This window comes from Cuculus canorus, chromosome 20 (assembly GCF_017976375.1).
Source record: "Cuculus canorus isolate bCucCan1 chromosome 20, bCucCan1.pri, whole genome shotgun sequence".
NCBI classification, from domain to species: Eukaryota; Metazoa; Chordata; class Aves; order Cuculiformes; family Cuculidae; genus Cuculus; species Cuculus canorus.
The window spans coordinates 5,665,520-5,677,330 of NC_071420.1; the positions used below are offsets into that span (position 1 = coordinate 5,665,520).

Sequence of the window (11,811 nt, forward strand, 5' to 3'; positions counted from 1 at the left end):
CAAGGAATTTTCAGGCTTGTGACTTCTTGGCTTTTCCAAGATCTGGCCCAATACTCCAGGAGTGCCAGACTCTGGTTCGGAGTGTTGGGCCAGCTCGCTCCCGGCATTGATGGCTCCCTGGGAGAAGGTGACTGATGACTCCAGTCAGGAAGTGTAGTTATTCTGGGAGTAACTAGAAATGGAGCAGAATTTCACTGGTCGGATAGGTGTATGTGCATTAGGATGAGTCAAGCAGTGTTAGTGCTTTTGAAACAGAGATGTTTATATTGCACTAAATCACCTCTGTGCACATCTGCTTCCCAGATGATATTGGCGTCCTTTGGTAACCGATCCATCTTGCCGCCCCACCTGGGCGTGGGTTCCATATTTCACCTTCCAGATTGTTTCCTTCTATTTTGAAGCTCCAAATGTCCTTTTATTCTTACTGAGCGTTCTGCTTCTGCTCAGATTGGGATCTGCCTGGCACCTCCTGGCCTGCCAGCCTGCTGCCAGCATCAGCGCTGCCCTCTTCCCTCCTGCCTCTACTCTAATTTCATGTGCACACGCTCTGCGGCCTCGCCAACAAGCTGAAAGTTCATCCATTTGAGACCAACACCAATACATTTTATGACATTTTTATCGTTTGCCGGTTGATGACTCTTTATCAGCTTTTGCTCTTGAAAATCAACAAGTCAGATGTCTTCTCCCCGTTCTGTGTTCACACAGTCCCACTCCAGGATCCAAACGCCTTAGTGCTTTTTGAAGGGGATTCCCCAGTGACACAGAGGTTTGTTTCTCATGAAGCTGCTTCGCTTTCTCACCAGGCACAAACTTGCCGACCAAAAGACTCGCAAGTCCCTGGGGCGGGAGGAGTTTCGGCTTTTGCACTACGCTGGTGAGGTCACCTACAGCGTTGCAGGTAAGGGTGTGCATCATCTCTGCTCTCTCACTCTTTTTTCCTCTTGTCCTCTGCCCTTTGAATTAAAAGTTTCACTGTAACCTAAAGAAAAATCTGGGCATAGAATATTTCCACCCATCAGTTGATTAACCAGATTTATTTCCCATCTCAAATTCCTGCCTTGTGAAGTTCCCACAGAACAGCGGTGGCAGCCTGAGCGGTATTTTGCTTTCTTCCAGGTTTTCTGGATAAAAACAATGACCTTCTCTTTCGGAACCTGAAGGAGGTGAGTGTGGACAGAGGACTCCTATTTCCAATCTCAGCAGAACGAGGGGCCAGGTTTCTAATGGGGTGGCACTTGAGGTAAAAGGTTCTTCTAGAATCCCCTTGAAGAATGCGTGTCCGTAGGGCAGTGCGGTGAAAAGGCAAATCGAGGTGCCCAATGTTCATTTTACTGTTAAAAAGCAAAACAAAGTGCCCAAACAAGTAATTTTGTCCTCTATTTCTTTGATAGTTCTTTGAATACTCTACTTTATCTCTGAAAACGTGTCTCTCTGCAGGCCATGTGCAACTCTGAGAATCCTATCATAAACCAGTGTTTTGACAGGACAGAGCTGACGGACAAAAAGAGGCCTGAAACGGTAAGAGCCCCAGGGCTGGCTGGAAGAGGGACTGTTTCCTCTGTCTAACACGGTAATCTGAGCGCAGGCCTCTTCCATTTAAAGTTGGGAGGTTTGTTTTGCAGTCAGAAGTAATGGCTATAAGTCATCGCTTCATACATCGTTTTCTTTCTTCTCTCCTAGGCAGCAACTCAGTTTAAAAACAGCCTCTCCAAACTCATGGAAATTCTGATGTCCAAGGAGCCCTCCTACATTCGTTGCATGAAACCTAACGATGCAAAACAGGCTGGTATGACCCTGCTTGACTCTTCCTTTGCTCTACGACCACTAAACATTGGGTCTGTGCCAGAGCTTCTGGATGGAGGAACATCCCTGGAGGTGTTCAAGGCCAGGTTGGATGGGGCTTGGAGCCCCTGATCCAGTGGGAGGTGTCCCTGCCCATGGCAGGGGTGGAACTGGATGGACTTTAAGGTCCCTTCCAACCCAAACTGTTCCATGATTCTGATTCTTGTAGGGAGGTGGTGGCTGTACTCGCAGCCGGGAATCGGAATGGGAGCCCTGGTTTGGGTGGAGCAGGGTGATGTTTGAAGAGAAGAATCATTAACCTACGTAACTTCTTTTTCATGATCTTTATTCTCCCTCACTTCTTTCTCTTGTATGCATAGAGCATCCTAAGGAGATCTTCGTTTGGGAATATAAATATAAATGTATACTTAACAGGGGGAAACAGGAGACACAAAGTTGTGTGGGACTTGCACTGTGAGGACAGGTTAGAGGTCAAAGACAGTTGTGTACAATAGAACCAGGAACCGACTATTCCCTTTCTCCACATGAAGGCACAGCTCTAGTTTGATCACGTTTCTCTATTTTCATGCTCTCTCAAGATCGATTCGATGAAGTTCTAATCCGACATCAGGTGAAATACCTAGGATTGATGGAGAACCTCCGAGTGCGCAGAGCCGGGTTTGCGTATCGAAGGAAATACGAAGTTTTCCTGCAGAGGTGGGATTGCCTTGGACTTCTCTCTCCCTCCTCTTCCCTCCCCTGACACTGGGGCGCTGTTCTGAGCAGCAGGGGCAGCCCTGACACCTGACAGGCTGCTGTTCTTGAGGGAGCGAAAAGCGCAGCCTCTTTCCCTTCCCACTGCCCTCTAAGGACCGGACATCACTCCCTGAAATCTCTTCTGCTCTCAATTTACAGGTACAAATCACTTTGTCCAGAGACGTGGCCTACGTGGGACGGCCGGCCCCACGACGGGGTGGCTGTGCTGGTGAAGCATCTTGGCTACAAACAGGAAGAGTACAAAATGGGACGGTTAGTTCTTCTGTTTTCTTAATTTTAGATGATGAATCACTGGACGTCCGTGTCATTGCTTTTAAATGCGACTTCTCTAGCTAATGGGCAAGAAAGAGATTAGAGATCCCAAAGGGATCTGCTGAGGGCAGGAAGCAAACCTCGCTGGCCTGTTAAATGTAAGTCTGCATTTCTATTTCTAGAACAAAGATTTTTATCCGCTTTCCCAAGACCTTGTTTGCAACGGAAGATGCTCTGGAAGTGAGGAAGCAGAGTCTGGGTGAGTCACACTGCGCACCTTTATGGCAGTTTGCTCTCTGCTTTCTGGGCTTGGGAGGGGTTTGCTGTTTGTTTAGGGAGGGATTTTGCTTTAAAAAGTTGAGCCTTTTTCTTCCCAAAATCTGCTTGGTCACAATTTCAAATTGCTGGGGTTTTTTCTTTGCAATTTCAGCAACAAAAATGCAGGCCACGTGGAGAGGTTTCTACCGCCGAAAGAAATTCCTGCACATGAAGCACTCAGGTAGGCGGCCGAGGCAGCTGCAGGGCTGTGCCTCCGTGTGGGGAAGCGGTTGGTTTTGTCCGAGATGGCTTGAGTTTGATTTTTCTATTGACATTTCACCGTTCTATCATATCATTAAGAACTCAAAATATACTTTTTCCCATCTGCCACGGTGAAGGCTGTTTTATTTCTTGAGCAGCTTTCGTTGCCAGGCCTGCGGGTGGGCGCCGTGGGGACGAAGGAGCTCACTTGGTGCAAACTCTGTGTTGTTTTTAGCGATAGCCATCCAGTCCTGGTGGCGGGGAACCCTGGGACGCCGAAAAGCAGCCAAGAGGAAGTGGGCAGTAGAGACGATCAGAAGGTGCGTAAGGAATAGCCCAAGCATCAAATGGGCACTTAACTTCCTAACAACACGATAATAAGAAGAAACTTTCTTGTTGCTACAGTGTCAGAGGGTCTTTTAATAAATTACAACTATAACGTAAAGCCCAGAAAATGGTTGGAAGACCTCTAAATTTACCCAATTTTGATCACTTTTCTAATTTTATAATAACGTTTTCTTCTTCTTCAGATTCATTAAAGGTTTTATTTACCGGAACCACCCTCGCTGCCCAGAGAATGAGTATTTCCTTGATTACATCCGCTTCTCCTTCCTGATGAACCTCAAGCGTAACTTGCCAAAAAATGTTTTGGACAAATCGTGGCCGACTCCTCCTCCGTCGCTCTGCGAGGTAGGCACAGCGCACCAGGGCCGGCAACGGCGCGAGGGGCCCCTCCTGCTACCAGAGCAAGAGCAACCGGGGTCTTGCTCAAGTTCCACGTTGCGTTAGCGTCTCTCCGTAGCAGGATTAACCCAGACATCTCCACGTGGGTGGAACTGGCCCATCTCTAAAGTTATTAGAGCTGTAGTATAGAAAGTTCTGGAGCGTGCGCTGCTGTTCCAACACCATTTTCTCCTGGTTTTCTCATCCGCTTCTGAAGTTTTCTTCCCTTTTTCTCTGCACAAATGAAGTTCCCTCTGGGCAGTTGAATTGGCTGCATGGACAATGTGGTTGCCTGTGGAGAACCTATTAAACTTCCTCTCTAGTCGTTATTATTCCGCATCTGGCAGAATTGCTTCTTTCTATCTGATCGAAACAAAATATTGCAGAAAGTCCCACTTATCCAGAGGTCCTCGTTTGTTTGGATTGCAGGTACAGCAGGAAGCAAGGAAGGGCAGAGCAGGGTAAGGGCAGTGCTCCTGCTGCTCTGTCTCCATTCTAAAGCAGCAGGAGAACACTACAGGGTAAACTCTCTTAGAAAGGTGGAAAATAAGCTTCCTATTAATTAATTTTAAAGCGACTCTCACTCGTGGAACACTGTTTTAATCCCGCAATGCATTTTCTGCATTTGCTTCCCATGTCTTCCTGATTTTGAATCCATTTGTCAGTGATTTCGAGTGATTTTTCATGTACTGTGCGGTTTCTTCCTCAGGCGTCGCAACTCCTGCGACAGCTCTGCATGCAGAACATGGTGTGGACCTACTGCAAGAGAATCAGCCCGGAGTGGAAGCAGCAGGTACACGAGAAACTTTACATCATCTCAAACTACGCTGGTTTTCCCAAGCACAGGGGGGTTCTCGGCATTATTTCTTGTGAAAAAGGAAGGAGGAGAGCGGCTGGATGGGAGGAGGAGGACGGTGCTGCTGTAGGGAGGAGTCACCGAGGCTGTGGTGAGAGGGAGGAACTCCTGAATCCCTTCTCTCTTTGGTGCTCTCTTTGGGAACACGGTGATTGGTGGGTTTTTAGGTTAGAAACAAAAAAGCCAAGAGACCAGAAGGTGCAAAGAAAAACCGTTCTGTACCTATATTTCAATACCTGCTCTTTGAACGGTGCTGTGTCTCCGTGCCCCTACGTGATTTCTATACTGGAAGGCCCTGTTATACTTCCTGGGGTAGATAAAAATGTAAGAAGCCTCACTATTCGTGTTGCACCAGACAGAGTCAAGAATAAGGATTCTGCAGACACAAAGCGAGTCAGTTTTTAAACAGAGAAGTTCCACAAACAGTTACAGCTGCTGTTCTGGCTAAAAAGATGAAAATAATGCAGACTTTTGAGATTAAACAGGAGAAAAAAAGAAGGGGAAGCTGTTTTCTACCCTGAAGGCGTAGAGGAGCTGTTGAAAATGTAAGGGGTGTATGGAATATTTGGAGTCACGTTGTGACCGGTATGATTCAGGGGCTCCGAACTAGATGACGACTGCTAAAAAACCAAAAAGGGAACATCCTTTTTAAGACAAATTCATGTTTTTATTAAAGCATTTTATTCAGCATTTTATACTGAACAAGAATCCATCTTTTGTCCTTGCAGCTGGAACAAAAAGTAATTGCCAGTGAGATTTTTAAAGGTAAAAAAGACAATTACCCTCAGAGCGTTCCGAGACTCTTCATCAACACTCGACTGGGTGAGTAGGTGTTGTGAAGGTTAACGGGAGGGAGGGGGGATTCACCCACACTCTTCTTGCCAGAAATTTCTTTCTGACCCCCCCCTCCCTTTTGGTTTTAACACAGGTAATGAAGAGATAAATGCCAAAGTCCTTCAGGCTTTAGAAAATGAAGCAATTAAGGTGAGATGTGTGTCCAACTGCTTTTGTCGAGCTTCTAGGGCTACGCAGAATAGCAGATTAGGTTTCTGAAGGGAAAACAGCAAGAATTTCACATTCTATTAAGCTTGTAATTCCTTAGCAGACAGGCTGTGGTAAGAGCTGGTGGCTCAGAAATGTGATTTGGGGATGTGGGCAAGTTTAATGATGTTGGTTAAGAATGGGAAGGGTTGCAGCTGGAGAGGAAAGGAGAAACCTGCACAGACTGAAACTAAACCCGAGTGTTTCAGCCTGAGGTCAGACAGCTGTAGACATCACATTGTTATTCTGAACTCCTTTAGGGCGACAAGGGGCTGATGCAGAACAGAGAACAGGACCCCAGAGGGTTGTCTTCATTCCTGGTTTACCCATCCCTGCCAGAGCCTCCTCCATTCCCCGGGCTCGAGGGTGGGCAGGGACGGATGGCCGCACGCGCTTTGGGGTTTGCACTGCTAACACTTATTTCAGTATGCAGTTCCTGTGATCAAATACGACCGAAAGGGCTACAAAGCAAGAGCACGGCAGCTGCTTCTCACCCAGAACGCAGTCATCGTCGTGGAAGAATCCAAAATCAAGCAGCGGATTGACTACGCCAACCTGACAGGTGAGAAGGGTAACGGAACTGGGGTTTGACTCCCATGGTTGTACCCAAGACGGAGGCTGATGTCAATTAAAAGAATAGTAAGGAATAATAAACAGCCAGCTTGTCTTTGTCCTGGGCAAGAATGGACCTGGCTGATAGCAGCAAGCATTTTAAGGCTGTAAGATCTTGAAACTGAGGTTTTTCTAAAGTTAAAACTCCATAAAATGTCACAAAAATTACTCAACCTTATCTCCCCCAAGTCCTTTCCCAGTGGCCCATCTCTACTACAGGAGGGTTGCGCCACGATCACACAACAGCTCTGCGACACTGCTACAGCTCTGGGCCTTTGGAATAGTTGCCCTGGATTTGGTATTTTAGGGGGGGGAATTGGTCGGACAGAGCAAACTGCCGAGGCCACCTCTGCTTTGTTGTCATTACTTGGCTTTATCCAGAGCCTCAGCTCCAGCTCCGCCACCGTTCCCGTTCCTCTTTGCAGCCTATTTTGGTGCTGCTCATTTCAATGTTAGCAACGCTCTCCTGCATTTCTGTCTCCTTTTGAAGCGGTTTCCAAGGGTAACGCTAACGCAGGGCTCTGCGACTCCCCTAAGATGCTGTTATGGCAGAGGTGGGTGTTTATCGCTGCCGGGGTCAGGCTGGCTCCGTTCAAGCAGCTGTGACCCAGTTTGTAGCGAGTGTCGAGAGATTTTAAGCCAAGTCCAAAAATAAACTGTGAAGAAGCCGTGCTCCTTGGCCAGGCCCTACCCCGGAGAGAACTCTTCGTTTAGCAAACACAAACAGCTCCGGGCAGAGGCTCGGCTCTCGCTCGGTGGTCAGAGGGCACTGCGGTTGGAGCAGCGGGAATGTTGAATTCAGAGCCCGGGTGGGTCATGGAGCAGCGGGAATGTTGAATTCAGAGCCCGGGTGGGTCACGGAGCAGCGGGAACGTTGAATTCAGAGCCCAGGTGGGTCACGGTGCAGCACACGAACGTGGAGTGGCTCAGGGTGGGTCTGCAGGAGCCAGGCTGCCAGGAGGAAGGGTGGGCTCAGCCTGCCCCGAGCCAAGCTGTGGAGCAAGCAAGGAATTCCCAGCAGTGGTTCCTTTTTGGAGCCGCGTTCCTGGAGAGCTCAGGCCTTTCGGTGGTGGCAGTAGGGGTAAAGATGGCAGCGACCACACTGTTGCAGTTGTCCCTCTTCTCCTTAGCACCCCAGGAATGACGCCCCTCCTCTGCTCACCGGGCTGGAATGAACTGACCAGTGGGTTCTCAAAAGTGAAGTTTTCATCATGGGTCCAAAGTAGCTCTTTTTTCAAAGGCCAGAACAGTTTGCAAACAGATATTTTTCCTGCTTCTCATGGACAGAGGCATCTGGAAGTTTCTTTCCTTCTCAAGGAGCATAGTTACATTGTCTGTCGCCCTGCAGCCTCCCAGCTGTTGGGCTTCCTGGTGGGAGCGGCAGTTGCTGCGTTCCCGGAGAGGCTCTGGAACACGTGCGGGAATCCTAGCGGCGTTGGGCAGAGTGTCAAATGGCCATTCTCTGTTGCAGGCATCTCCGTCAGCAGCCTGAGCGATAACTTGTTTGTGCTGCACGTGCACTGCGAGGACAACAAACAGAAGGTAGCGGGACTCATCCAGCCTTTCTCCAACCACCTCTTGGATAAGTTTTAAAGGCATAAAGAGCAGCTTGAGGGGGAGGGAGGACACATGTGACAATGTGTATGGAACAAACTTTGTGCCGGCTCTAAGTAGCCTTTTACCAGTGTGTGCTTGTGCCCAGAGATGGGGTTCATGAACAGGATTGGTGCTGTCCCCCACCCCATTACTGGTCACTAAATGAACTGCCATAGGGATCTCCATGGCAAAGTGCTTCGCCATGCTAACCTCTGGAGACTGTTCTGGCTCCACATTAGTGTCAGCAGTCATTTTGGGGTTCTGGCACTGCAAAGCTGTGATCATAAACCACTGTCTCTTCTCCCTCCCAGGGAGATGTTGTCCTTCAAAGCGACCATGTGATTGAGACGCTAACAAAAACAGCCATGCAGGCAGGCAAAGTCAACAATGTCAACATCAACCAGGGCAGGTGAGTGAAGCCAAGCTCCTCGCAAGGGCTGCCTTGGTTTTCTGAGCTCTGCTTCAGTGTTGAAATGCAACAAACATGCCTATAAAACATCAAAACGTGCCGAATATGTCTTAACTGAGGCAAATACATCTTAACTTTTCAGTTAACAAGCTGAGCTATTGCAGCCATCAGTGCAAAGGGTAAAACTGAGCCAGAGGAGCTCTCACCCTCATCAAAGCTGTTCTTACCTTTCTCTTCGCAGCATCAAGTTCACGGTTGGGCAAGGCAAAGAAGGCATCATTGACTTTATATCGGGCTCAGAACTGCTCATAGCCAAAGCCAAGAACGGCCATCTAACAGTGGTGAGTACAGTGGGGTTACAGTGTGGCTCCAGACCCAGATCAGGGAATTAAACTGATCCTGCAGCAGCCACCCCTGCTGCGCGACTTCCTTGCGGGTTGCCCTGCCCTGCTGGCCTTCGCCCCCGTGGAGCCGGCATTGTGTTTCTCTTCCTGCAGGCCTCACTCAGACTCGGGATTGGCCGTCACTTTTCTTTCCCCTGCTCAAGTCTCTCTTTAGTGTTTTACTTATAAATCAAACTTTAAAAAGTTTTTAAAAATATGGGAAATGAAATAAAAATCCTCTTCCCTTCTGTGCTGTCAGGCCGGGCCAGGCAGCCAGTCTCTGCGCTGGCAGAGGGAAGCGTCACTCAGAAATAAACCCAGAGCCCATTCAGCCCTTCCAGCAGCAGAGCGGGAGCGCTGCCCTGGCGTGACCAGCAGATCAACCAGCACTTGCCACTCTGCTCCCTGCACAGCCAAAGGCTCTTCTGGTTTATGGGATGCTTGTGGCCTGTGCACAGGAAGAGATTACACATGCATAGTCATGGTTCTTTATTTGCTATCAGTAACAGCAAACCAAGTAATTTCTTGGACCATGAAGAAATACATCCAGTATTTTTTCCCCTGTGCCTTTTCAAACCATCCCTAGGATGACTTTTCCAGTTTTTCCCCTCCCTCCTCAGCAAACTCTTGTACTGCTGCCTAGGGGGAGGGAGGGCTTCAGTGGGTGTAAGGGCACTGCAGACTCCTCTGACTGCGCTGCCAGCATCTGCTGCTGTTTCCAGCTCCAGAGCCAAGCAGGCTTCACTGTGGCATAACAGCTTCATTCCACAGAGCAATCTTTCCTGCCCTTTAAAGATGTTTAGGAGCCAAAACAGTTGCGGTATCTTTGTTTTCAACACTATTCTCCCTTGTCCGTGGTCTCTCGCAGGTTGCTCCTCGCTTGAATTCCCGATGATAAAACGTGCCACCCTGACAGGACCTTTTCCTCCACCAGACTGCCCCTGAAGAATGGGCTGGACGTTGCTCCCAGCAAAATCCCCGCCTCCTTCCTCGCTTCGCTCATTTTATTGTTACCAAAGACCTGCACTTTCAGAAAACCCACAAAATACATGCTTGTCTTAACATCAACGCTCCAAGAGAGGCCTTCTCTTCCTTACATTAGCGGCCAACACACGGGTCCAATGCCTGCAACCGTGGCTCACGAACCATTCGGCTGGGCTGAGAGGGAGCTCTGCTAGAGCGCAAGCCCCAGTGGAAATGACCAAACTTTGTGCTTGTCACCATCACGAGAGCACAATCGGAACACAAAGAACTCTGCTGCTTCGCCAGCCAAATCACTGAAATGCCAAACTTTATATTCAGAAAGAATGTTTTATGAGAATTTTGCTCGGAGAGGTTTTGATGCTTTGTGTTACAATTATATTAAAGCCATATTGTGTAAATGAGTAAAACCTGTAAATACTTTATAGCTGAGTATTTGAAATGCACTACAAGAAACAGTTGATGTGGAAACGTTTATGTTTTAGATTTGGAGCTTTTGTTGCTTTTGGTTCACTGATTTTAAGGTATTTTAAGGTATTAACCTGAGCAACCCATCATGTAATTGCTTTACTGATCTGGATCCAGAGACTCTTACATTTTTTTGAAGCCACTCGTCCCATTTCTTGCTCAATAGGGATATTTTTATACTACAGAAACTTTTTCATATCCACACAGCCAACCAAAACTGCCAGAGATTCCCACCTCTCTCTGCCACTCTAGGCTAGAAATTGAACCTGTAGCCCTTGGCGCAGGACTGGTCACCTTATGCCTGTCTGGGAGTCACTGCTGCCCCTTCCTCCCCCAGCTCAGAGCTTTTTCCTCTTATTTTCAGCTATAACTGGAAGTTTGAGTTCCCACAAGAAGGCTCCACAGTTTATGGGACTGCCTCTCAATACTGCCTTAAAGGGGCAAGAGATGGCTTGTTCCCACCACTGGCTGACAGCTCCCTTGCATGGAAGCACCTTCCCACACAAGCTGCGTCGCTCCACCCCAATTCCAACCCTGCACTCCAAGCGACGCAGTTTTTCAGTGCTACCTGGCCTCAGCCTGCCTCGCAGAGGTCAATATTGAGCACCTTCATTTAACACCCACGTGGCTACAGGGTGGACAGCACCATGTCAAATACTGCTGACTGCAAAGCACCAAGTCCTCGACCTCAAACAGTGCATTTTGCACTCGACTTGCCTTATACAAACCCTTCCCATCCCACCTCTACTGTGATGCAGCAGCAACAGTTACAGCACGCCCCAAATAAACCATAACCGAACACACTGCCGCTCCCAGAGGATCAGATCAGTCTCCCACTTTTTGGTGTCTGACAATGCAGTTTACCAAACACTGCCCCAGCCTGGAAGGCTGCATACACTGTGGCACTCTCTGCACCACAGTGTACGCTGGAGTGTACGGACCATACAATGCTGTATGCGCTACGATATAATCTCTTCAAGACTACGCTAAATAAATTTTTACAGAAAATCTGCACCTTGCCTGCGTCGTAGAATTTGTTTCATCACATTTTATCTTTTTCCCCCTGACAGGGCAGGTATAATTCCCCCCCCTCCATATGCCTCAGCTCCACGGCATCGCTCTGCTGCTTGGGACCAACCTGTCTGCATGGAGGGCAGCTCCGATACTGTGAATGACAAGGAGCAGAGCGTGGAGCAGTGTTCCTAGAAAGACATTTCTGGGACACTAGCTGAGGAGGGGGGACATTAAGGTACTTCCCTTCTCTCCATCCACACAGCCAGACTGGATGAGGAGTGCTGTAAGGGCAAGGGAAAGGAATGCACCACCCGATCACTGGGTGTTCTGCATTCGGGGAGGAAAGACTGAACAGACAGTGTGGAAGAGCTCTTGGCTCCTCCGGATGCAAAGCAGGC

General features: G+C 48.5%; 1 protein-coding gene across 3 annotated transcripts in view; it reads left to right on the forward strand.

Moving 5' to 3' along the window:
* Nucleotides 1–11,411, forward strand: part of MYO1C (myosin IC) — a 56,040-nt gene extending 44,629 nt beyond the window's left edge. For all 3 annotated transcript variants that reach the window (XM_054085123.1, XM_054085124.1, XM_009560187.2), the window contains exons 15-32: nucleotides 804–898; nucleotides 1,117–1,163; nucleotides 1,438–1,518; nucleotides 1,681–1,786; nucleotides 2,382–2,499; nucleotides 2,698–2,811; nucleotides 2,994–3,070; nucleotides 3,242–3,310; nucleotides 3,566–3,650; nucleotides 3,861–4,020; nucleotides 4,763–4,846; nucleotides 5,638–5,731; nucleotides 5,838–5,893; nucleotides 6,377–6,512; nucleotides 8,034–8,104; nucleotides 8,470–8,567; nucleotides 8,809–8,908; nucleotides 9,819–11,411. In XM_054085123.1, coding sequence (XP_053941098.1) covers nucleotides 804–898; nucleotides 1,117–1,163; nucleotides 1,438–1,518; nucleotides 1,681–1,786; nucleotides 2,382–2,499; nucleotides 2,698–2,811; nucleotides 2,994–3,070; nucleotides 3,242–3,310; nucleotides 3,566–3,650; nucleotides 3,861–4,020; nucleotides 4,763–4,846; nucleotides 5,638–5,731; nucleotides 5,838–5,893; nucleotides 6,377–6,512; nucleotides 8,034–8,104; nucleotides 8,470–8,567; nucleotides 8,809–8,908; nucleotides 9,819–9,845 — 1,618 coding nt within the window. In that variant the 3' untranslated portion in view covers nucleotides 9,846–11,411. The remainder of the gene's footprint in view (nucleotides 1–803; nucleotides 899–1,116; nucleotides 1,164–1,437; nucleotides 1,519–1,680; nucleotides 1,787–2,381; nucleotides 2,500–2,697; nucleotides 2,812–2,993; nucleotides 3,071–3,241; nucleotides 3,311–3,565; nucleotides 3,651–3,860; nucleotides 4,021–4,762; nucleotides 4,847–5,637; nucleotides 5,732–5,837; nucleotides 5,894–6,376; nucleotides 6,513–8,033; nucleotides 8,105–8,469; nucleotides 8,568–8,808; nucleotides 8,909–9,818) is intronic.
* The last annotated feature ends 400 nt before the right edge of the window (nucleotides 11,412–11,811 follow it).